The 26311-nt window shown below is 36.9% G+C and overlaps 1 protein-coding gene across 1 annotated transcript; it reads left to right on the top strand.

The window, feature by feature from the left end:
• MTMR6 (myotubularin related protein 6) lies at positions 1-24773 on the top strand. The gene is made up of 14 exons (XM_026858729.1): positions 1-10; positions 546-691; positions 2613-2775; positions 3790-3947; positions 4692-4820; positions 5840-5974; positions 7840-7972; positions 12545-12654; positions 13704-13829; positions 15056-15105; positions 15893-16093; positions 16782-16916; positions 16993-17119; positions 19022-24773. The coding sequence occupies exons 1-14, from the start codon at positions 1-3 to the stop codon at positions 19280-19282; spliced, it is 1884 nt and encodes a 627-aa protein (XP_026714530.1). The 3' UTR covers positions 19283-24773.
• Positions 24774-26311: the final 1538 nt, after the last annotated feature.

Below are 26311 nucleotides of genomic sequence, written 5' to 3'. Positions count from 1 at the left end.
ATGAGGCAAGGTTATGATTTAGATTTTTTTTTAAAGTTGGAGATGATACAAGAAATGGTAGATATGTAGAACTGAAGTTGAGAGGACAATCTTTATGGCTTTGAGTCTGTAGACAGCCAATGAAGCATGATGCTGAGATCAGCTGTTAATTCAGTGCTGGCATCTCAATAACAGGAAATAGCTGGGGTGTGTTTGCTCTACTTTGGGGAAGCAGTCTAAAAGCTTAGTAAGTAATGGTTCTTAATTATTTTTTATATAACTTGATGTCCTGATCTCTTACTAGTAAATCACTGTAGTAATGAATATGGAGTAAGTATTCTGATGAGCCTAGCACAGTGCCTTCATTATGCACATTTGTATTGAAACAAGATATTTTAATTAGTCTTCTCAAAGCTTATGTGACCACTATTGTGTTCTTAATAGTTTGGCCCAAATAGCCTTGTGTGTGCTGTGTTATGCTTTCTACCACTTCCAAAATTGTTGCACAAACTGACAGAGCTGTTGCAAAGTTAAATTTTTCTTTGCATGGAAAGCAAAATCCTAAGTTTTGCTCCCCCTCCTTTTTTTCTTACAGGTAGAGCAAGTGAAACTACTAGATAGGTTCAGCACGAGCAATAAGTCACTGACGGGAACTCTATACCTTACAGCAACTCATCTATTATTCATAGATTCAAGCCAGAGAGAGACGTGGGTAAGGATAATGAATCCTTGTGGCTCAAAAATGTTGGTTCTCCAGATACATTTGTTCCTCATCTAAGGTTGAATTTGTTTACTAGAATGTAAATTTAAGTTATAAGCTACTCCACGTGCTCTCCTTGTTCATGGTATCATAGTAAGTTAATTAATGATTTGCAGGTTGTACTCTTGCATGACACTGCAGTTGAAATCAGGTAATGTTGAAAGTATTTGCTTCTCTTCAAGCTGCTGTAATTTCTTTTATAGCCTTCACTTGTATTCCTGAGTGAATGTGTGGTGGTTTTCTTTAAATAACTGGCTTGAACTGCAATTCAGAGGTAGGAGTGGAAGACTGCTAGATAGTTTAAGCATCAGGTTTAACATTTCCTCATTAATTTACCTTGTATTTAGATCCTGCGTAGGTTAAATGAGACAGCAAAATCCAAAGATCTAGGTTTTGGTGAAATATTGAAGATCTCATGCCCTTTTTCTAGAGTTCTAAGCAGCTTTTTCTTCCCAAGTGTTCATCTCTGGAATAAAGGGATTCAGAAGGAGCTGGTGCTTCTTGGCCACCAGTACCAATATTGTATAATTGAAGTTCACTAATACAGTAGTTGCTATCATTCTGCTCAGTGTCCAGGTGCCATGCGTGGGCATCAAGTTCTGGCTTCCACTGTAGCTCAGATAACTGACTTAGTACCTTAAGTCTGTCATCTTTTGGGATGAAACCTCGTTTTCCTGAGTGTAGTTAATTTTTCTCTGTAGATCTGTCTTTCTGGATTATGCTTAATCCTGTGTCCTGTTTATATGACTAGATGCCTCACAGTGCTTTCAAGAAAAGTTATTGTTCTGTGATTTGTTCTACAATGTGCAATTTTGTCCAAACCAAACTGTTGGCCTTTCGTCAAAATGGATTACTGGTGAGAACGTGATTCAGAAGCATTACTTGTGTCTCCCTGTGCACTATGTTAAAAGGTTTTTTTTGGGGGGAAATTGAACCTATACCCCTGACCATTGCATTTCTGTGATGATAATGCAAGTACCAAGTATAATTATGGTATCATCCCCAAGATAATAGTCTCTTTGTGAAAGCATATTGAGCAGCATAATTTTCAGATGCTTGTCTAATTCTGATCAATATTTAAGAGGAGATGATTACTTCAGTGATTTAAGTGAATTTCCTTCAAGAACATCTTGTTCAGTTGAGGTAATGTATCTGTGGCTTTCTTCTCATGGTTGAACAGCAATTACTTTCCCGTGTATTTTCCCAAATTTTGTGTAGATTTCCCACACAGATAAATCTGCGGAGAGCTTTTCTATATCCATTACTGTGGCAGCCTTCTGTTAAAGTGGTTGAAAGACATTTAGCTGAGAGACTGTCATGTCTACATAATGCAGTGGGTAATACAGGAGATGTTTTTCTTCTCTCCTATTCATTCTGTAGATGTTAAATACTGGAATTCTGTAATCTTCAGCATCTTCTGTATCTATTATGTTTTGAATTGCTTTTCTTGATTTGCGTTATTTTGCTTAAATTCTCATGTTCCTCTAGAACCTTAAAAAAAGAAGATACCTTGTTTGGACCCTGCCTAATTAGATGTAAGCTTGTCAGTTAGCAAAGCTGTAAAAGAGGACTGAACAGCTACAGTGGAGTTTATTTCTTGCTTTTGTGTTTTGAAGGATATTTACTGTTCCTTACAAACATTAGGTAACGCCTCAAAGTATGAGGGAAAAGTTAAAATTTGACAAATTATGATATCCTGACCAAAATGCCATTCTTGGTTTTCTTTTAAATTTGTTTTTATTACTGATTGACAAAATTAGTCCAAAATCCATATCCAGGATTGCTTAATTTGTCTTTTATCTGCTCCTGTAAATACCATGTTGTTCTCATTTTTCATCAATGTGCTTACGTTGTGAGGTTTTGTATGCTACAGATACTACATCATCACATTGCTGCGGTGGAAAAACTTCCCTTGACTACTTCTGGCTGTCCCCTTGTCATCCAGTGCAAGAACTTCAGGACAGTTCACTTTGTTGTTCCCAGAGAGAGAGATTGTCATGACATCTATAACTCTTTGCTTCAGTTGTCAAGAACAGGTAATACCTCTAAGTGTAAAAGAGTTGGCAGTATATGCCTGGATAATAAATTGCGGGGGGACTAATCCATGACTCTTATAATTATTTTTTTCTTTTGACATGCATTAAGTATAAGTCATTTAAATGGATTTGGTATGTAAAAAAAAAATTTAATGACTAAGTATTAATCTGCATACAAATTCAGAAGATGTTACCTCGCTTTTGTAGATCCCTGACGTTCACTAACAGAATGAGATTCCTTTGTTTTCTGCATTTCTAGTGTTATCCTTGAAATTGTGAATATAAAAGCATATAGTCTCTCTTTATTGGTGTATTTCATAGATAAAATGCTGCTAAGCAAATACTAAGTTGTTACTGATTTCGTGCAGTTTCAAAAATCCTAAGTTTTGGTGTTAAAATAACACTACCAGTTCAGCTTTACCAGTTCAGCTTTACAAGAGACTTTTGTCACCTAATACGGTCTTTTGCATGTTCTGCTTTGTGTTTAGAACAATGTAAAATGTCATCACCTGTGGTAAGTGAATAGTGTATTAAGAAAAACAAAATATTTTGAAAGCTTTTTTTCTTTAAAGGAAATGTTAAAACTTACTGCTTTTGAAGGTCAGTAGATGTAAATTTCTGTTTTTACCTCCAAAAATAGTTTGTTGTTTTATCTCCTGTGAAGTCTACTAGCAGTTCTGCCTTTTGCCTTGTTAATTTTGTCAGTCTTCATTACGTGAGCTCTGCTTTACCCTCATGGCTTTAGAAATGTCCCTGCTAAAATAGGTCAAGCACACTTGAGAGCTCTCATAGCCTACCTTATAACTAAGTAGGTATAATTGTGTCAGTTAACTGTATGATAGTTACTGAACAGATACTTGACACTCTTGAAATATTTAGTCTTGCTTTTTTGAATCTTGAAGCCTGAAACTTTCTTTACAGTTTGGGCAATTTTGAGACTTGTCAACTGTACTACCTTTTTTGGGGGCATTTCTGGGGACAACTCATTACATAGTCTTATTCTTTACCTTTTAGCAAAATATGAAGAACTGTATGCCTTCTCCTATAATCCAAAACAGAATGAATCTGAGCAAGTCAAAGGTTGGCAACTTATTGATCTAACAGAAGAATATAAGAGGATGGGAGTGCCAAATAGTAACTGGCAGTTGTCTGATGCAAATCGTGATTATAAGGTAAGTGGTGTAATAGAAACACATTTTGCTCTGCATCATATTCTGATTTATTCTCTGGCTATAATTCTATGGAAAACAGTCTAATACTATGAAATCACTTGGATTGTGGCATAAGGAAAAACTTGCAGGTGGAGAGAATTAACTCCTTGATCAGTGTGCAATCTTACAACTTTAACTGAAGTTTTTTCCAAGGTCTCATTGAGAGAGTATGTGTGCATGGATGCATGTGTTCTTTGGGATTGTTTCTAGAGTATATGTACCTGTCTGAAGGCCAGCCCTAGCAATTCTGGGGGCTTTGTTATCTTCCCTAACTAAGAAGGATTATATTTCAGCATTTGCAATGTTGACTAAGGGAGAAAACGGGTGCGGTGGTGTAGCAGATTCCCAGATTAGATTTAATTTTAATTTGTAGTCTGCAAATACAAAGAAAGAGGAAAATAATTTCAGTGTTTTATGAAACACATTCTTAGCACTTCTAAAGAGTAGCATTCTTGAGGTGAATGCTGGTATGTATAACAGTGCTTTTCTGGCAGTCCTTGGTTGTATAACTTGGATACCAATTGTGCTTACCTGTCCATGGCTTGTTTCCTCTTCTGAGCTATTTATGTGTACATATAGAGGCATGTTAGTGTTTATCCTTTGTCTCTTATTTCACCAAACATATCTCAAATCAGATGCAATGAAACTAATATAGGCTTTGTGCCTTATACATTAAAATTCCTTTTGTGTATCTGTGTCTTTCAGATTTGTGAGACCTATCCTAAAGAACTTTATGTTCCCAGAACTGCAAGCAAGCCCATAATTGTTGGTAGCTCCAAGTTCAGAAGCAAAGGAAGATTCCCAGTGTTGTCATATTATCATAAAAATAAAGAGGTATAGTGTGTCTTCCTCTTAATGCAAATACACTGGAAAGTATTTCTCAACACTTGGCAGTAGTTCAGGGTAGCTAAGGAGGTAAGTACAGGGACTTTCATAAGAATGGTATAACTTGCTATAACCTTAAATACAGCTGACACTAGTGGTGTCTGACAGGATGCTAAGCCACTCTAAAAGAAGTCCTTAAGTAATCTGTTGATAATCATTTCAATCTCTTAGTTTTCAGAAACTGGCCTTAAGGTTAATTGAAAAGAGCTTTCTGTCAAGTGAACTGTCTTCCTTGATACATCAAGCATAAAATCTGTTAGGTCAAAGGGGGGGTTTAAAAAACAAAACCCAAACCAACAAAACCCCGAAGGAATAGAACTGGTTCTTCAAGGAGGAATTTGCAAGGTAGAGAAGAACTAAAGGATGAGAAATAAGACTTTTCAGGGTTTGGTAGAGTGGTGTGAAGCAGCATCTGTATGTCTTGGCTACAGGATATCTTTGAAGGGAGAGACGGTTTCACCTTGCCGAGTCGAAGAATTTATGAAGGATGAGTGTTAAGCCACTAGATGTATTTGAACATAATTACTGTTTGGAAGATGCACCTGATACCTTCGAAATACAATATATAATTGAAAATTACATTAGATGATAACATGTTGTACTTGCAGTAGTAAAACCAACCATAATTAATTTCTTACCAAAGGAGTAACTTGCTTTCCTGAAGTGTATTTTTTCCAGCCTTTTTTTTTTTAATTTTTATACTAGGGAAAAGTCCAATATGTAAACTTGCCAATGCAGATGAGTCTGAAAAAATGTTAGGATAAACATTTAAACTTAAGTTGCAGCTACTGTGTTTGAAGATCTGCAAGTGATGTGCTTAAAAAGTTGGAACACCTAATCATTTTTCGGTTTAGTGCTGTTATCTGCCAAATGAAGCAGTTTGTCTCAGTGCCTTTTTAGAATTATGCAAAGCTTTTCAACTACAGGTATTAAACTGATACTAGCTTGTTCTTTGTTTTCTTTGGTAGGCTGCAATTTGCAGATGTAGTCAACCTCTCTCAGGTTTCAGTGCCAGGTGCCTGGAAGATGAACATATGTTGCAAGCCATCAGTAAAGCAAATCCTTCAAATCGCTACATGTATGTCATGGACACCAGGCCAAAGGTATGTTCTTCAGGTTCTATAGACTAGCCTGTCTTCCTGAACATTAGAGTTCAGGGATACTGTGTGGTTCTGAAAAATTCGGAGTTAAATATGATTCTGTTATGGGCAAAAATATTCTTTATAGGTAAGGTTAGGCCACTCTATTCAGGCTAATAACTTCCTTTCTTAAAGAAGTTGAACCCCTCTCAGGACTTAGCTAGAATTCACTGGATATGCTAGTGAACTTTGGGGAAGGTACATTTAAAAATATACTTAAAACATAGTTAAGTAGTGAATAGTTGAGTGGGACTTGAGTCACTATGACTTTTTAGAATTCATGAGAAGGTGAGCTGTTGGAGTTTCTTTTAGAATTGGAGGGAGTACTGTGTTCTGTGGAAACTGCTATTGCTGTTTGTCTTAGCCAGGAAGGAGTAGGGGGAATTTTGTTGTATCATTGAGGTCATACTTCATCACTGTGTAATTCAGTTGAATTATGCTGAGTTTTTGACCTGTGTTGGAATGTGGGGGGCAACTTTCACTTTTTAGACCATCTGCATTTATGTTGGTGTTTGTTTACTCAAATCTTTGAATGCAGAAGCTGGAAACACTAAAGAATTTTGCCAGACTGTGGGTGTCTTTAGGATTGCTTTATTAATAAAACTCAGAGTTGGGCCATCACCGAAGTGAGTGGCAGTGGCTAACAAAAAGTACCTCCTATATATGTGATTCTACATAACATTATGTAATACAAAAGTCTTTGGTGTTTTCCCACGGGCTCTCAGCTCTTAATTCTTCATCAGTTTCAAAAGTCCATTATATTCCACAGCTTCAGCTGATTCTCATTGTTTTGTTCCAATTCTTTTGAAGCCACTGCACACTGGTGCAGTCTTTGGTCATCATAGTTACTTATCTTCTTAAACAATCTCTGTCATAATTCACCTTTAGACTTCTGAGAAACTCAGGATGTTCTATTTAACATATACTTAGTCTATGTCTAACACTTAGTTACCTAGTCTTTCTAAATTGCTTACTCCAAGTTAATCACTTACTACTTTTGTTATGTCTAAAACTTAGTACCTAAGATTAATTTTTGTTAATTCAGCTTGACTGGATTTTAAACCAGCCACGGTAAGGGCTGGACAGGTGATAAGTGAGTGATATTGGCATTGGACTGTCAGTATGGTTTTTTTGAACACCTGTATTTTATTTAAACATATAAGACGATATCTATTAATTATTCCTACTATTATTTTCTACGTATAATATCCTATAAGAAGTCTTCTGAAAGCTTGTTCCTTTTACAGAAAAGGATGTAAAGTGAAAAATTTACACTGCAGGATCTGTACTTATTTTCAGCAGGGCTCAGCAGTAGGTTGGTCTGACAGACTGGAACTGAGCCAACTGTGGGTTTTTATAGTTGTAATTTTTATAGCTGCAACAATTTATTAGCTGCTTACCCCCAAAATGGGCATTTTTAGGATGCCTGGAAAGTGCATGTATGGTTAAGTCTGGGTCTTACTCTTTCCTTTTAAGGTTAATGACTTGTAGTGTCTTTTCTCAGAAATATTTGGAAATAAGTAGAGGCTTGCTGATGGGAATGTGGAGGAGAGTAGTAAATTATTAAATAATTAAATGCATTACTTGGATGTGTCAAATATACAACATGTTGCTTCTATGTACCATGCTTTTCTTATGCTTGAATGCTTTCAGGCTGGTTTACCACAAACTGTTAAGATCTGTTTATAGTATGTGGTGTTCTGTGGGGTTTTTTTTGTTTTTTTTTTTTTCCCTGTGTATTCCATTGAAATTGCATGACTTTTATTTCTCAATTTAAGATTTCTATTTGAAGTACTCAGTTTTCAGTATTCTTATTTTGCTTTTTTAAGCTTAATGCAATGGCAAACAGAGCTGCTGGGAAGGGTTATGAGAATGAAGACAACTACTCTAACATTAGATTCCAGTTTGTTGGCATTGAAAATATTCATGTAATGAGATCCAGTTTACAAAAACTTCTAGAAGGTATGTTCTATCTGTCCTATAATACTGTATGTGAAAATAAGGTATTTTTCTGAAGTCTTTAATAGTAGCTTGTACAAACTGTATTGTTATTTCTGTATTTTATTCTAGCTCTACATTTAGTACCAGCTTTCTGTGCTCTGTAGTAATGAGTTACTTTAAACTTCTACCTTTAAACTGAAAACCCAATGAATGGAGTTATTTTGCAGAAAATTAACTTAGTGGCACTTGTGTCTTGGGTGAACTTGATTAGCGTGTCAGTGGCTTATGAGAAAGACTTTTGTGTTTTCCAAGTATACATGCATATATACACACATGTATAACATGCCCAAAACAGTGTGCGTCTGTACATACATTTTCATATATAGAATACTGATTCTTCAAGGAGCATTTAGTTTCAGAGAGTTCACAGTTAGCATATGATCTGTGCAAAACTCAAGCTCTTTGGTCTGGTAAGCCACTTCTGTGCTTGTAGGTACATCTTAAAGTGTTTGTAGAGGGTGGGGCAGGGGGAAAAACGAACCACTTCACCATACCACTGCCAGCTACATGGTGGTGAAAATTGGAGAGGCAGATGTCTGTTAAACAACTATGTTAATAGTTTGTTCAGGTAAACAACTGAAAACAAATTTAAGACACTTTGTGGGGTATTAATACTGAGATTAGAGTACAGTGCCAGAAGTCAGGCTTTCACACCTGACAAACAATACATATATAAGTAAGTGCTTGCCTGGTAAAATTATGCAAACGTTTCCAGTCATGGAGAAGGCTTACACTTGCATGGAAGCCTATTTTGATGAAGATATTCTGGCTACACTGGTCAAGAAATATTACAGACTAGTGGTGTAGTCTTACTTCAGGCACTCTGTATGGAATACTACTGAGTTTTAATAATATGTATTATTGTGGTTATTCCTGCACATACTTTATTGAATTGAAAGCTGAGGAGCATGAGCCTGAACTTCAGTTCTTAAGTTTGGGATAATCCCTCTCTCTTTTGCTAATATCTTCTTCAGTTCCAGAAAACTAGCAAATAAATCTTGACTCTTTTTTGAGGCCTGCTCCTGTGTAATAATGTCTGATGCAGAAGTGTGTGCATCACACAGTTAAACTTCACAGACTTCGTATTCCTTCCAATTGACTCAACATCCTACTAATAGTACTCAGAAAATATCTTTCTATAGTTTTCATTAAGGATGCAGTATGTTTTAGGTTTTTCCTTGTATGTAGGATTGGTTTATTTGAAGTTGATTGAAACAAAATCATAAGTAATTGTAGCTGTTCTCCAGGTTAGATTTTTGGGGTAAATGAGCATAGTTGCTTTACCTCTGTTTAGTCTCTATAATTCACTAGAGTTTTGCTGAATGCCAGTCTAGAAGTAGAAGCATCTTTAGGAGTAGGAAGGACCCCTAAAATTTAGGGGGGTATGGAATAATTTAATTTTCAGACCCCTATAAAAATGTACCATCAGTGGGGTGATCAGGCAGGAAATGCTATGAAAACGGTTCATAGCTTAAAATGAGGAAAATGCCATTCAACTTTCGTCTACCTGCTTCCCCTAGACATGCTGAACTGAATGGTCTCAAATCAGGACTGTGATACCGATGACCCCATTCTTTCAAGAGCCATTGTAACAGACTGTCCTCAGTTTTATTTATAACAAACAACTGTGATTCATTCTTCAGTATGTGTTCTGCTCCTATCTTCCTGATTTTTCCTTCAGAGTCTTAATGATTCCATTTGCAAGCAGAATGTAAGACAAAATTCTTCCCAATACCCTTTTTTAACGAGACTACACCATGGAGCATCCTAGGGGTATTTACAGTCTATTCTTCATCTTGGCTTTAGTTGCTTTTTAAATATGTTGCATGCAGTGAAACAAAACTTTCTAAAATAGTTTTATCCAGTGTGGACATGACTGCTCCCCTGATAGGCAGATTGCATATCTGTACAATACTAATGGAGGACTCTTCACGTAGGTGAAATCTGTGTGGCTGTGGTATTAAAGTCCCATTCCTACCTATTCAAATATGCTATTACATGTCAGAAAAGACTGACTCTGATAAGCAGAAAGGTTTTGCGTATGTCAAGAAACGGCATTTCTGCAGGAAATATTTAAGAGGCTCAATAATAGCTGCTGTGGTCCACTGCCCCCAACCTACAGTTCTTCAGTCACCTCTAGTCAAAAGGTTCTAGTTGCTTCTTGAACTGCTGCTGGAGGCATTGGCAGTAGTGTGTATAAGGATAATCAAGCAATGGAACATTGAGATTTTGGGACTCATGGGCACAAGGCATGTGTTTCTATGGTGGGATCCAGGTAGTTAAAACTCTGCTAAATGATAGTTATTGTGAAGTAGCTAAACATCCTAGTGGTACTGTAAATCATCTTTGATCCTCTTAGGGACCATAAGGGACTGGAAATAGTGGTTGTTTTTTTCTGGCATATAAGTGTTAAAACAGTGTCAATGCTGTTTCTTTATTTCATCACTAAGTAGTGTAAAAATGTGTTGATTCACAGAAATGGAAAGTAATTCTTTGGGCTTAACATATGTGTTCTTGTGTCTGCCTTGGTTTATAAAAATATAGAAATCTAGTTAGAAGGGGGAAATACTAGTGATGAAATATTTCTACCAAAAAAAAATTCTGATCAAAAGCAGATTTTGACAGCAGTATCTAGGTGAAAATAAACTGAGGGCTGGAAGCCTGTTTATTTTCTAGCTGAAAGCTTGTGCTTTAAACCATAAGCTACAGAATGTAGGGGTGAGCAGCCATGAATAGTGCCTCTAGACATTGCCTTGTCTGTCCAATCCCTTCCCTGCAGATGTTTGAATTTTTAGTTTCTTTTCTTTACCATAGTGGCAGACCTGTTCATGTGCTGTTGTGGTTGAACAGGTGTATGGAACCACTGGTGTAGAGAGAGTGTGAGTTAGCTGAAAGGATCCAGTTGTTCTCAACTGATTTCCTCCATGTGCTAGACCTTTCAGTAGAAGCAGCTAAAGCTGTGCTAGTTCTCCCTGGTCATTGAAAGAAATAGCATTGTTAGGCAAGAGTTCTGCTTCTGAAAGGTCTAGCACATGGAGGAAATCAGTTGAGAACAGGTCTAGCACAGGAGGAAATCCTCCACATGGAGGAAATTTACAGACTAACCTTTAAAATCAGGTGTTGTTTCCAGGAGTTTCTTGTATTGTTACCTCATTGTGCTACAGTTTGCTAGCTCTTTTTCTATATGACAAGGATCCATAGGCTTTAGGCTTTTGAAAAGGTGCTGTGAAACTTTGGAAACCTTTCTTAGTTGCTGTTGAATGCTATGACAGTCATGACTCCTCCTGAGCAGTGGGGAGTATACTAAAACTTGTATGGCTGAAAGCTGAGAAACATGTAGTCCAGATATGGCAAAAGTCTGCGAAGCAATAGTTTGAGTTTATAGCCTTTGTTACATCAAAGGGTGTGACTGAACATGAAACTGTGTCGCAGAATGACTTAGTGAAATTGGTTCTCTACTTCCCTATTGACTCACTTCCTCCCATAGTCAGAAATAAAGATTATTTTCCAGCTGCTGTATGAATATCCCCACTTAAACCTTTTGGCTACATGGCTACAATGTCTTAATTTGGTGCCCACTAGTTTAGAATCATGGAATCATTTAGTTTAGAAAAGACCTTTAAGATCATTAAGTCTACCTGTTAAGCTTGGTAGAAAGGAGGCTTCTGCTGTGGTAGGGACATGTATTTTTGTAGATCCCAACTTCAGGTATCTTCTCTTAAAATCACATATAGCTGAAACTATATTAGCCAGCAAATACTTATTTTCCTATTGCCAGAAGCTTGGCATGTGTGGACAATAATATAGCTGTCTGAAAATCATACAGGAACCAGGTTATCTGTCCCATTTGTGAGTTGATAGGTGTCTGTGTGAATAACTTTCAGTCTGCCTCTACACCTCTTGCTGCTACACTGCAAGAAATCTTTCTTTTGAGTTATTGCCCTCTTAGATGGCATTGCTCAAGGATCGAAGTATGCTAGGGAAGAATGGTAGAGATCAGTCAGAATTGTAGTATGTCAAGTCTGGAGGTAGACAGTTTTGATGGTTTTCAGTTCATCACCACGTCCTTATACTGTACTCACTTTATTCTCTTAAGCCAGTGGAGAAGGTGATGAAACTCTTGGCAGTCTGACTACTCTGAACTATGTATAGTCTCTGGATGCAGCTACTTCCTACTAGTAGTTGTAATTTTAAGTATTTCTGATAAGCTTTTAACATTTGCGTTGCTGTCCTTAGAAAGGTTCCCTATTGGGGATAACAGCCAGCATATTTACTTTAAATTTATTTTGTCAAAGACACAAAGATTTCCCTCTTGTCACTCATGATTACTGTAGTTCTAGAGTTGAGGTTTGGATGGAGAACAGTTTGTAGTACCCCTTTCTTAACCATTTGACTAATGGTTTCCTGAAAGATTCTTAATCAACTTACAACATAGGGCATTAGAAACAACATACTGTTATTCTCCTTACTCCATTGTAGGGTATATAGATAGCTGCAGCTGTTTAAGGCTTTTTCACTATTGGTTTCTTTCAGTCAGTGGCACAAAGGGTTTGTCTGTCAATGACTTCTTGTCTGGTTTGGAGAATTCTGGATGGCTACGTCACATCAAAGCTGTGTTGGATGCTGCTGTCTTCTTAGTCAAGGTAACTTGCATGCTGCTTCTTTATTTGGGAAGTTGACTTGCTACTAGGCAAAATGATAATATTACATCATGTGTAAAATTCTATAACTGACATTTTGAAGGTAGATGCTTAGTATATACAAATACATCTGATATGCTGGTTTAAGTATTACATGTTTCTTTATGACTAGGCATGTTAAACATGCTAGCTAATGTTTTGGGATTTTTTTTAAATGCTGTTTGGTCACCTTATTGGGAGATGAAGGGACTCTTAAGCTCCCTTATTAAAGGTGTAATGAGTTTGGAGGTAGATAGAGAAAACTATTTATTGTACCCTGAAAAAGAGAACTACTGGGGCACTAATTGCAGAGAAGCCAAACTGCCGATGCTGACTTCACTGGCAAGGAAATGGGACTCTAAAGAATCCAGAGGAACAGTTGCCTTTGCCACGCATCTGTGAAACCAGGGCCTTGACCCGAAGGGGGCTGGGTGAAGAGAAAAACCTGGATCTTTGTTTTTACTAGGTGAAATAACAAGAAGTTAACTTCAGTTAAAAGTGGATGATTCTCCTAAAGATGACTTTCAAATACTTGGACTTGGAGGATTTTAATTCTTAGCTGAAGTTAATAAGCATTTCCTAGTCCTTAACCTTTGTGTAGTATAATGATGAACACGTGGGTATCTTTAATGGTATGTTTGTGTTGGTTTATTTTTTAACCTGTTTGGTCTATAATGTGTAGTCTACTACTTTCTCAGTATATATTGCAAGGAGTTTTTAGTATTTTACTTTTATAAGGGATAGAAAGAGAACTGGGAACTCCTGTAGGTATTCTTGTTACCTTGTGCATAGGTGGTAGTGGAATTTTCTTAAGGAATTTTCTGTACTTTCACAGAAAGAAATTACTAGCTTTCTGATAGTATCAAATCCTTTCATCACAACAAACACTTTTGTGGCTTTGTTAAAATAAAATGCTCTATGCTTTGAGTTTGGAATGAATGCAGATCTTGTACTTAATAAATTTTGACTTCTGTCTAGAACAGAACATTCACTAAAACAACTGTGTTTTGCAGGCAATAGCGGTGGAGAGTGCAAGTGTGTTAGTGCACTGCTCAGATGGCTGGGATAGGACTTCCCAAGTCTGTTCTCTTGGAGCTCTCTTACTAGATTCCTATTACAGAACAATCAGAGGATTCATGGTAAGCAAGCTGTAGCATCCTTGAGTGGTTCTTTGGTAAACAAAGGATATAAAATGTTTGAGTGTGAAAGTCAGTGTAGACACACTGATGCTTGCCTTTTGCAGTTACAAATACAAGATTAGCAGTATACTGCTATGTCTTTCTATTAGAAATACTTTGCTACTGGGAATAGCTATTTATTTAAAATCTAAACAACTGAAATGCGTATAGCAGTTTAAGGTACACTGCAGCAATGTTGCAGTGATTGCCTCTTGCATGCAAAAAAGTTCCTTATCTAGGAAATGCAAGGATTCCAATGTGCTTGTGTGAGATAGATGTACAAAATTATAGCAGCTCTGTGCTTTTTATCACTTTACCCAGAATCAACATGATTAAAATCTGAAAATGGCAACTCTCTCAGTGACAGAGACCTGAAGATATTTAAGCAATCTAAATATATTCGTCTTTATAGAGAGAGGAAGAGGTATTTCAGTATGATTCTGCCAAATTTTAGAGTAGGAGAATCAAGTGTTTTGCAGTGGCAATACAAGGTGCTATGGAACTCCTGAAAGATAGTGTGTAATATTGGTTCCATGTATTGGTTAGAACTAACTGCCACAAATCTTACAAGCAACAAAAGTGAAATTGAGGAATTCCAAGAAGATTCATTTCTTATGAGTAGGGAGAATGTTGTCATTTTAGGGAGATAATTTAATCTTACTGGTGGTTGTAGTCTGCACTGTCAATTGACTTTCTGGGAAGCTTCTGTAATGAGCAGGCCATCCTTTGTTCCTTCTGGTGCTTGATACTGTGACTGAAGTGATAAGCTAGTGTTGATATTAACGAACTTATTGTTATAAAATGTTACAAAGATTATATTGTGTGGTTTTATGTAAACTGTGATAGCAGGAATCCAATAATGAAATTTTTCCTATGCTTTGCAATTTTTTGCAAGTTGGTTGATAAACTACTTGTCAAGTCATACAACATTAGTATGCTTAAAGTGAGCCTGCCTTAACAACAGTTACCTGATTGTCAACTTGCTAAACTTTACTAGTTTTAGAAATGTGCTTTGAGTCTCTTGTGGAAGACTTCCAAGAAAATAAAGGAACAGTGGTGACAAATAGTTTCTCCTACTATAGTTTCACTGACTCCTATTTAAAAGACAATACTAATAATGTGGGGTTAATGCTATAGATACAAGATTGAGTAATGCTTTTACATGAGACTTTTTTTTTACCTTCTAGGTCTTGATAGAGAAAGACTGGATCTCTTTTGGGCACAAGTTCTCTGACAGGTAGTTCACTTCCAATACAGTAAAATGTATATAGTGAACTGAATTAAGTATTCTTAAAAACAAAAGACAACTTGTTGATATTAAACTACTGCAGTGTTGCTAGAAATTGTGCAATGAGTAAGCAATACACAGTGCATTGACTCCTTGAAAATAGCTATTGATTTAAATATCTATTGGATAATTGATTTCTATTATATGTGTAAATTTCTAGTGCTACTGGTCCCTCACACAAATGCTGGTGACTGCAGCTAGGTCTGCACATAGGCATAGACAGTGTAAAATCGATCTAAAGCTATGTCCCAGCTATTTAGGCAATATAAAACACTTAGTTTTGATATATTTTAAAAATAGTTTGCATTTATGTTTACTTCTACTGATGAAGTCACACCTACCTTTACAAGTACTGTATGTTAAGAGTTCTGATTTTTTTCCCATTGTCTGCCTGTCATCAGCTATGACAATAGCCTTGCTGCTGTTTACTACTTATTAATTTGCTTTTAGCTGGTATACACCAAATGTTGACTATGGAAGTAATAGACACAAAAGAACTTAACTCTCTTATGTTGCTCTTATGTATTGAATATAGATGTGTGATAACTTAAAATCAGAAAAATAGGTTAAATATAGACTTATTTCTATTCAGAAAATGCCCCAGTTCTCAGGTGCTTAATCTCCAAACCAAAGCTAGTGTCAAATTAATGTGCTGTCATTTAAAAACAGGTGCAACTAAGACTTTCTTGATTTCTAATTTGAACTGGTTTCAGTCTGTTCATGGAATCTTTTTCAGGTGTTGCCAGTTAGATGGTGATCCAAAAGAGATCTCACCAGTGTTCACCCAGTTTTTAGAAAGTGTGTGGAATCTGACCGAGCAGTTTCCACAAGCCTTTGAGTACAATGAAGCTTTCCTCCTTCAGATCCATGAACACGTCCATTCATGCCAGTTTGGTAACTTCCTTGGAAACTGCCAAAAAGAGCGAGAAGAACTAAAGTAAGCAGACACTGTAATATGTCTTGTTTATTCTTGCAGAATAAGAACTCCTGTGAATCTTCTTCATTTTAGGCTCTGAATAAAAGTAGAGACAGGATTGGTCGTACTGAAATTGATGTTGAATTGCATCAGGTGAAGTAGTGCTTGTCATGCTTTTGTGCACTGCAAGACAGTCTTTCTAATTCTGGGAGAAATGCTCATTTTTCATAGAGAAAGTTAAGGTTTCTTTCTTTCTCTTCTCCCCCCCAAACTAGGTAAGATTAAGTTTGGAAGTATTACTTCATACTCTTCCCCAGTCTATTTTTAGGTAACCTTAAAATTCTTGCCTGCTCAAGACTCATTACTGTCAGTTAGAGGTATTAATAGGATGTCTGCCAGTGTTTTCAGTTGGAAAATCTCTGTAAAGTTTTTGTCAGTTCATCTTTGTCTCAAACTGTATTTTAAAAGCATTTATTGCAACTAGGCAAAACTTGCACTGCATAAGTAGTAGTACTTCTAAAATGGACAAATTTTGTCCAACATTAGCATATATGAGGAAGGAGTTGATTTTACTAAAAGCTTTTATTTCAAAATTTTGTAAGTATTTCTGGTAACTTTTTTAAAAAGTTAAGATCAATTTACTAGGAGTTGAACAGCTCTTTTTTTGCTGGCAGTCAGTATCCTGACCTTGATCTCTTCTTGCCTTAAGATTAAAGGAGAAGACATATTCCTTGTGGCCATTCCTTCTGGATGAACAAAAGAGATACCAGAATCCTTTGTATAATCCAGACTTTTCTCCAGAACTAACTCTTCTGGAGCCTAATACAGTATCATTCAATTTTAAGTAAGTTTAAATTATATACAGTATCTCTTTGATTTTGTATTTATTCTGTGTAGTTAAAACTGTCTGCTTCATGCAGGTTTTGGAGAAATATGTACCATCAGTTTGATCGAAGTATGCATCCCAGGCAATCTGTGTTCAATCTTATAATGAACATGAGTGAACAAAATAAACAACTGGAGCAAGACATTAAAGAACTGGAAGCTGTAAGTATTACAAAATGAGTGTGTGTACTTGTGACTTGTTATTCAAATTCACATTTATAGTCTGTAATAATGCTGCTAGCTTTCACACGAATGTCACCACTGTATGGCCTAGCACTTATTCTATGTAGTGTTGACTTTCACTGTATGCTTCTATGCTGAATGCCAGACTATGAAGCCAATGTTTTGCTCTTAGGCACAATTTATTATGCTTTACTGATGAACTGTATTATGTAAAAGTGCTCCTACTATCAAAGCATTGCTGATGATGGCTTAATGTAGGTTAAATTTTTTTGAAACTTATCTTTGATAACAAGGTACCCATCATAGCTATAGCTGTGTTGCTAAACTAAGGAGACTGAAAATGTTTTATTTCCATTATAGCTACTAAAATGGAAGCAGTAAGTAGTGTCCTTTTTTTTTTTTTTTTTTTTAAACTTCATATGCAGGTGCATGCTGTTGTAAGTCACCATAACTATGGGGCATATACACTGTAATGTATATGTAAAGACAAAGACAGGGGTAAATACAGAGATCAGATTTCTATAAATGGCTTCTACTAGGTGCTGCAGTAAGCAGCCAGGAAAGACTGAAGAGTGTATCTCACTTTATTCTAGTATGACTTAATCGGTGGCTTTTAATTAGTATTTCATTATAGTCAATTAAGGTGCTGAAACTTCAGAATAATACTTTCTAAGAAATGCGAAAGCTTTCTGATTATCAGTTTTACTTTTTTGTGTGGCTAGAAATTGTAATACAACTGTGTGTTATGTTGGGGGGGGAAGAACAGCTTTTGTAAGAGGAAAGACTTTACTAAACTGATCCCACTGTTAAAATGTTTCAAATCATAATTTCATATAACTGAAACAGCAACATGAGAACCCAGGATGATGAAGCAAGCTGAAGAATAAGCAAGATGTAAAGTGAAGTCTTCGTTTTGAATATTCTAGAACCTTGTTCTAAGGTGTGAAGTTCACCTGAACCCACATTTCTCACTTGAGTGATGACAGAATGTAGTTATTTGAAATCTTGACGTAGACTTTCCTTCTGTTTCTGTTGTCTTCAAAAAGTTTATGTCAAGAGACACCAAGGTCTTCTGGGCTCAGTCTGGATTCTAATAGAGCACTAACACATCAACAAAATAATCAGTTGAGTTGATGAGTTCAAGCTTCCAGTTACTGGGTGATATTGTTTAAATTAAAAAAAAAAAACAATAAACAAACAAGCAAAAAAACCAACACCCCCCTGCCCAAAAAAAAGGCACACTCCCACCCCCACTCCCCCACCCCCAAAAAAACAAAACCAAACAAACCCAGCCCTTAGTCCAGATCTTCCCTCTTCTCTTGCTCAATGCTTGAAGGATAGGTCCTTTTCTCCAATCCTGCTTTCTAGTTGACACCTTTTAGTGTATTCCTGCATTTGAACAAACTGTATTGCTGTTTTTCAGATCTAAAGGAGAAGTCTTAGTAAGGACATAAGGGTGTAGGTGTGAAACTGCTCTTTATCTTTGAGACTTGTGGTCTACTGTAAGCTCACTGCTTGCTAATAGTACCAAGGCCCGTCTTCCTCTGCCTGTATTCAGGAAAGTATTGCCATCTTGATAGCAAACAAACAAGGGGCAAGCCTGAAGAACTTCTCCTCTATGGACACTGACAAGCAACCTTTCTACCTTCTGCTCAGCTTCAAATTTTAAGCATATAGTGCTTGTAGTATCTGCTGTAAACTGTGGGGTAAAATGTCTTATCCAGTGGCCTAACATTTAATAATACTGTTACATATCTAACCTAATAAAAGGTTTGGTAGATGCTGAGCTGGCCAGCAAAAGTGGATTCACTTCCCTTCAGAGCAGATCATCATCAGTAAAGAAGTCATGCTCACTGTCAGTAACTATTCTCTGTATTTCAGAAAATAAAGCAGAGAAATGGGCAGTCAGATGCACTCCCTGTGAAGGAACAGCAGCAGCCTGCTCATCCTGCACCCCTGGCACTGAAGACCCCTCCATGCTTCAAGAAGGAGCAGCCACTGATCCCTGTAAACGATGCTGTAAGAACTATAGAGGGCAGCAACGCAGCAGACAATCGCTACAGTGAATTTGTGGCAGAGTTCTCGAAAGCTGAGCCTGCTGTTGTCAGCTTGGAGTATGGAGTGGCCAGGATGACCTGTTAATTAAAATCCAGAGCCGTGCTCCTCTTCTAGACTGATTGAATTAAGAGATGGATTATTTTGAGGATGGGTCTGTGCTGCATGACCAAAACATGATTTGTATATTGGCAAGTTCTGTTAACATAGACTAGAACAGCATGCTAGTTGTCAAGTGTTTGCTGTTCTTCTAAGGAAAAAAGTGTAGTTGTCTTTTAAGAGGTAGGAGCATTTGGTAAGTAGTAAATAAAAATCAAGGGAGGGTATGTCTTTGGATTTAAGTCAGTTTGCACTAAATAAGTTAAAATAGTAATATTACTTTATCCAGTGTAGGAAAACACAGGTGGTCTTTCACAAATTGATTTTATTTGGGCAAGAAAACTTGAACTTTCTATTTTAGGAACTGAAGCTACATGTATATATTGCTTATGATATGAATATGTATACCCTTGTTTAATGTTACCCAGTACTAACTTTCAGTGTATTAAGTGCCATGGAAAATGTGATATATTTCAAATCATAAATAGTTGGCCTTAAACCTGTCAGATCAGTTATATCGTTGTCCTTACTATTGCAGTCTACCTGGCTCTGTTTACGTTGTATTTGCTCAAATTGTTATTTCCTTAAAGCAGGACTGAGTATAAGGAATGAAGCATGCCTAAGCTGGCACAGCCTTTCAGCAAATAGCTGTATGAATGTTAACTGTTCTTTCTTCCAATTTCGCTATTGTTTAAAATCTGATAGATTGGCCTGACTTTCTTCTCTGGCAGCTCAGTAGATTGAGCATCACTGAAGCTACAGGTTGTGTCTGACCTTAAATACGGTGCCATAAATCAACACATTTAATTGTAAAGAGTAAAACATGTCATGTAAGACAGTGGAGCTTAGCCAATAACTGAATTGTCGGGTTCATTCAGATTGTTTACTATGTGCTGTGCAGTTGTTCAAGTTGCAAGAAGGGAAGCAGAAGTTCTGGAAGCATAATCTACTGACATTGTTTCCAAGGACAAAAAAGTCATTTATGTGTCTGAAGCTCATGAGAAACTGAGTGCCTTCTAAATCTTTCATTAGAAGGAAATTTTAATTTTCAGTGAAACCCCCTTTTCATTTTGTAAAAACCTGTCCAACCTGTGCATATTTTAAGTAATTTCAGTACAGTCCAGAGATTGTTTTTTTTGTTATCGGAGAGGTGACAAATACTACTTCTAGCAGGATGCAGTAGTGATCATGGGACATAAGAAAAAATGGGGAAACACAGTTTGTAAGCTTAATTATATATCTGTAACTGTCAAGTAAGGGAGAAAGTTTTTGCTAAGTTTGTTCCATGATGGATTTTTTTGAGCAGATAACAAAATAGGTAAGAAAAGTGCTGGTGCCCTGTTCTTAAATAAAGGTATAAATTATAACTTTGGCTATTAAGATATGTAGGTAAGATGTTAGATTAATGCTACTGACACATTTTATCTCTGGATTTAAAGAATTTTTGGTTACAAGTGAAAATGAGTTTATTCTCATCCTAATCCCTGAAGTCTTGTGAAATGTACTGGTGTGTCTCACACAATTTGTCATTATTGGCAGCGTTTCCCTCTGCACCATATTGGATCCAGGACTCTATTAGCAAGGCCAGTATAGGTCATGATCAAGTTGCACTTGTGAAGCTGTCTGGGAAAAATTAACTGTGACTCCTATGTTTGAATATTAATTCACCTGTTTCATTGATTTGTTTTTTAAAAGCCTCAAAGTGTAAATAAATGTTCATAAGTATTTTTCTTTATTCCCAATGACATGAGCATAGTGTCACATTTAAAATACATTATCCAGTCACTTAAATGTGTTTAGAATTTCTCCACTACAAGTTTTGATAGTTTCACAGTTGCACAGTGGTGCCTTACAGGGTTGCAACAAGAGGTTTTTGTGCCTTGTTATTTATTGTCTCCCCTCTTCTCTCATCTTTGTATCAACTTGGTTCTGTGGTTTTCCTTTGGAAAAATGTCCTGTATGTTAAGCTTGTGTTTTATCACAGTAGTGACAGATTTATCAGTGACGATGTAGGTAAGTGATATCAATTTGTACTTGTTTGTTTTAATACTTAGCTGCTCTGGTGTGCCATGTACACTTTTCATATTTATTATTTAGAGGTTATAGACTCAGAAGATTATATTAAGCTTTTTTGCAAATATTGTTGTATGTTGTTTTTACTTTTAACAACCATCTGAGTACCCCTGTATACAAGGCTTTTAAAAAGAAGATCAGTTTCCTTCCAGTACTCCTAGTGAGTCTGTTTTGATCTTCAGGCCATTTTTATTGGCAGAGTTCACCTCTTAGCAGAAGGAATTGGGATGCCTTTTTATTTTAAATCAAGGTAGACATGTTAGGTCAGCTTTAAAATGCCATAAAACTATCTGCTCAAGCACAGAACTTGTTTTTTCATCAAAAAATACAATACTTCCTGATCTGAAGTAAATATTTTACTCCCATTAGTATATGAATAGAGTTTTACAAGGCTGTTTTGTAGAGCAGCCTTCTTGTAAAGTCCAGGTAGCTCTGCCAACTCAGCCCCTAGGGTCACCAGTGAGAAAAGTTCCTGCAGAGAGGCAGCTGTCTCTTCTCATTTGCTGTTTAGGCTTAAGCCAAAACTACCTAAAGCACATGGGACCTGTGGTGAAGTAAATAGATGGTAGCGAAGTGAACTCCAACAAAACTTGGCAGCATGGCCAGGACTCAGCACAGTGGGGCTGTTCTGTGTCCTTCAAGAAGGGTTTAAAAAATATGAAGCAAGTTGACTCAAAAAAAAAATTGTGGCAGAAGCTTTCTGGGAGCAGAAGGAATTCTTATTCCAGTGGATGAGCTTTTCTTCAACATGAACACACTGCTTCGAGAGCAGTAATGATACTAAAAGGTGCCCTGTACAGCTCAAACTAATGTGCAGGACACTTTCAAGCTGAAGCATTAAAGTGTAGTTGGTGCACTCACCAGTTGTTTGGGAATATAATGTCCCAGGTAGAAAGCTGTTACAGCTGATCCTGCTCCATTGGTTGCAAGACTTTAACATCTGTCAATTCTTTCCTTCATCTTGAGAAGGTCTCAGTCAAGTCTGTGGGTTTCTACATTTTGTGCTGCGTTTGATCTTTTTTGGAGTCTAAATGATATAAAAGAGAAATAATTCTGTTAATTAACCAAGCTGATAGATCTCACCTGAGCAACTAAAACTGATTTCACTTTGTACTCCAGGCAATTTATTTCACTAATACCAAAAGAGTTGGACTTACTTTTGGGAGACTTGCTGTTGTTATACTGTATTCTTTAATACAAGTTTAAATATTCAACTGCTTTGTAGGGTGACTGCAAAATTTACAGGCTAAGAAATTAATTAAGCAACAGTGAACTGAGCCTGTGTGTTTTCAACACATGTCCAATTACTAGTGACCTAAATACAGGGCAAAAGCCTGAAGTCTGGAGTCCATTTAGAGAATTGGAACAGCAGTCCTTCCATAAAACCGCCCATCCCTATGTGGAACAAATACCCTAATATAATGTTCTTTTAGAGGGAAAGCCATCACAAATCAAGCTGTGACAGTTTAATATGTGTCTTCCTCAGGATAAGCACACTGGAGAATGCCTTGCTGGGAAAGGTGATGTGTTCTTCCTCTGTAGCTGCTGTTTTCATAAGGCCTTTCGATAAAGAAACACATCAGCACATCCCTGAAAACTTGCTACTCCAGTTCTGGTAAAGTAAGCACATAACTGGATGCACAGTTGGACTGAAGTATGGCTGGAATAGACTGACTTAACTACTATCCTCTCAAGGAATTGACATAAATAATATAAAGAAGTTCAGTGTTAAAACAGCACAGGACACATGCTATCAATATATGTTCTTTAGAGTCCCGCTGTGCTCTTGAGCAAGCGTGGCTAGCATGAGGGTCTTGTGTAAGTATGATGACTGCTTTCTAGTTAGTTCAGAGATAATCTGATTTCAAACTAGATCATTCCTCCACAGTGGTAAATTATAGATCTTTAGGTCAGAACGTAAAGGCTGCTCTTCAAACCCTTTTTTAGTTGCTAATAGTTCTAAACCTATATCTGATCATAAACTTAAGTATACTGGTTGTGAAACCTGTATTAACCTTTAGGATTAGGTCTTTAGATTAGACTGCAGTCTGCTTTGACTTGCTTTCACCACTTATGCCATGCTTTTCTCCAAGTGTTGGTGTGCTTGATATCTGTCTTTCTGATATAACAGGCTTCTTACTGCTGTGGATGTTTCAAAAACCTGGAAGTACTGCAGTTTTTTCCACTATTCTGAAGGCTCAGATTAGTGAACAGTATGGGTGAGCTTATGACCTACCTACATGTTAAATAGCATTGAAAATCAGCACAGCATCATAATTCAACTTCCATATGCACAGTAGGCTTAAGGAAGAGGATGTAGTCAAGATCCTTGTCACAGCATGTAGCAAGGAACAGGATCCTGGTGGGGTATGACTCATAAAAAGTAGAAGCAGTAGAACTGTTTCAATGTCCAGCAGCAGCTCAGGGACTTGAGGTGGAAAGTCAGAGGCATGCTGCTTCTGAGATCAGTTTCCAAGTCCCAGAGACTTCAGTGACCTGGACTATCAAACGCTTGTAGCTGAGCAATTCTGCACTGGCATCAAGCAGCAGAAAATATATATGCATTTGTGTTTCTTAATCTACTGACTTCAAGTAATAAATGTCCCGGTGGTGACTTTGAATTTGGGGTGCAGTATTTTGTTTATTCTTGTTTATCGTTTAAATCAAGGTCAGTTGTATGCTGTTTATAATTAAGTGGATTTATAGTTTTTGCCACATACTATTAAAGTCTTTCCCATATTAATGGCAAGGTTAGCATGTGCATATCTCGTGCTTTGTATCTCTGCATATATTTCTGATGAATGCTTTTCTTGCAAGTAGGCAGTCTTGGTGAAGTCCCATGCTGCTCCACAGAGGCATTCCCCATTAGCTAGAATTACAGATTGGTTTCCTTGCTCTGTCTTACTGTTACTCTTCAATCTTAACGTTTATCTTTATGGCTCTCTGTTGGCAATGTCCCTTGACAAACATCTTTCCATCAAAGAAAACGGGTTTGTTTTTCTGTGTCTCAGGGATTTTTACCCCTGAACTAGTGAACTTGAAAAATATTCCTTATTCTCCCTTTCAGGGCTTCTGAGTGCCTGATGACTTCCACAGTCAGTTTACTCACACATTTTAACTTCAGACCTGGCTATTTAAAAAAACCCAACAATTATTCTAATGTTGGATGTGGCAAAGGGGAAGAAAACTGTTTTCATTGTCACATATCTGGAAAGACTGGCTGTTTCACTAGCATTTATTACTTTCTAACATTCTCTGTAAAAGTCATTTAGTTGTGTGCTGGGATCATGCTTGATGTATATTCCTGAAGAAACTTTAGCAAATGGAATTTTGTGATCAGTATTTTATTTGTATGTGTTTTGAAAATCCATAAAGCTTAAAATAAAATGATCATAATATTGCTAATCTAACTGGGCATTAAATAGTCCGTTTATAATAGCACTGTTTTAACATTAAGTGTACTGAATAAAATTTTCATTTTAAGGATAAATCATACAGACTATAGAGTACAGATATTACTTGGCCTATTTATTAGGTTCTTGAATGATCCTGTAACTTCTAGATATGGGAGACTGGCTCAGCTTCATGTTACTGACTCTAGACTGCTGGTGTATTAATTACAAATGCTATTCTGTGCTTAATTTAAGAGTAGGGTATCAGAGCTCTGTGTTTACTTTAGTATTACTATTACTTCATACTCAGTAATCCAGATTACTCTTTTCAACAGCTCCAACAAATCTGGTTAGGAAATTTGAATAATTTCTGAAAATGCCATTTTATCTTTTCAGTGACTTTTCCATTAACTATTGTGAATGGTTTTCTTTAATTCTTAGTCTGAGGCTTTTTAGGACTATACAACTGTATTATTCATTTGGTAAACACAGCAATCATCTTTTGTCATGGTAATAAAGGTCTCCCTAACTACTACTTGCTCCACACTGCTCAAGCTTCTTCCAGCAGCATTTTGCTTATATTTACTTATTTCACCCACATCCAACTCCATCTTGATGTGCACTGAAAATACAGTTTCTGTTCATAGTACAGATGGAAACTAATGTACTGGAGCACTGCACTATGAAAGGTTATGATTTTTATTACAGGATGGGATCTTCCTGCTGTAGGTAGATGCAGCTTAAAGGGCTCTCTTCTATCCATTGGAGGCTTTCATTCAAGTGCCTGTGTTTCAGGGAGAATCTGGTTAGTACCATTAGGGGAAAATGTCAAAACTCCTGCCAAGCCATAGCAGTATATTTTAACCATGTGCCACAACAATGATAACATCTGTCAACTGGGTTCTCTACCTTGTGCCAGTAGCCACTACATGAAGTGTGTGAACATACTCATTCGCATGTGCTTCTAGTGTATGGATGCTACTGGATGTAGTGAAAGTGCAGAGTTTCATATGTGCATATATAAGTGGAAGAAAAAGCAAAGTTTAGCTTCAGCTCTTAGCATAGTTTAGAGGCTGGTTAACTTATTTTACTGACTTATTCCAGGGGGCATTCATTGCCTCACTTGTCTGTAACTATATAACCTACCTAAGTTTAGGTATTACTTGAGGCGTGCTTGTTTAAACTGAGGATAGACAGCATGTATGAGAAGCAAATGGGACATAAAAATTGTTAAAAGGCCAAAAAGGAGACTGATACATTGTTCTTGATCCTTGTGGTGACTACATGGATCTGTGGAGAAGGGCTGACACTGCAGTGTATTGGGGGCTTCAGTGGTAGCTGAGCTAATTCCAGAATTTGATGCAAGACTAAGCCTAAAAATGTTGCCATCTGCTTTGTTTATTTTCCATGCCCTGAAGCTGCCCAGGTTACAACACTAAAGGTGGCAGCGTTATAGCATGAATATGGCTTGGCAGAGGACAGGGCTGTTCCCCAAATAGTCAGGAGTGTGGATGTTGTTTGGAAATGTTCCTCAGCTGTGATAGTAGCTGCT

This window comes from Athene cunicularia (genome assembly GCF_003259725.1).
Source record: "Athene cunicularia isolate RWA chromosome 1 unlocalized genomic scaffold, athCun1 chr1_part1, whole genome shotgun sequence".
Taxonomy (NCBI): domain Eukaryota; kingdom Metazoa; phylum Chordata; class Aves; order Strigiformes; family Strigidae; genus Athene; species Athene cunicularia.
This window is presented reverse-complemented; position numbering and strand designations above follow the sequence as displayed.

Excerpts from the sequence above, each read along its gene's own strand:
- MTMR6 (XM_026858729.1), top strand. Across the intron at positions 12,655-13,703 it reads CTGCTGTCTTCTTAGTCAAG|GCAATAGCGGTGGAGAGTGC; the intron begins GTAACTTGCATG and ends TGTGTTTTGCAG. Across the intron at positions 15,106-15,892 it reads GGGCACAAGTTCTCTGACAG|GTGTTGCCAGTTAGATGGTG; the intron begins GTAGTTCACTTC and ends AATCTTTTTCAG.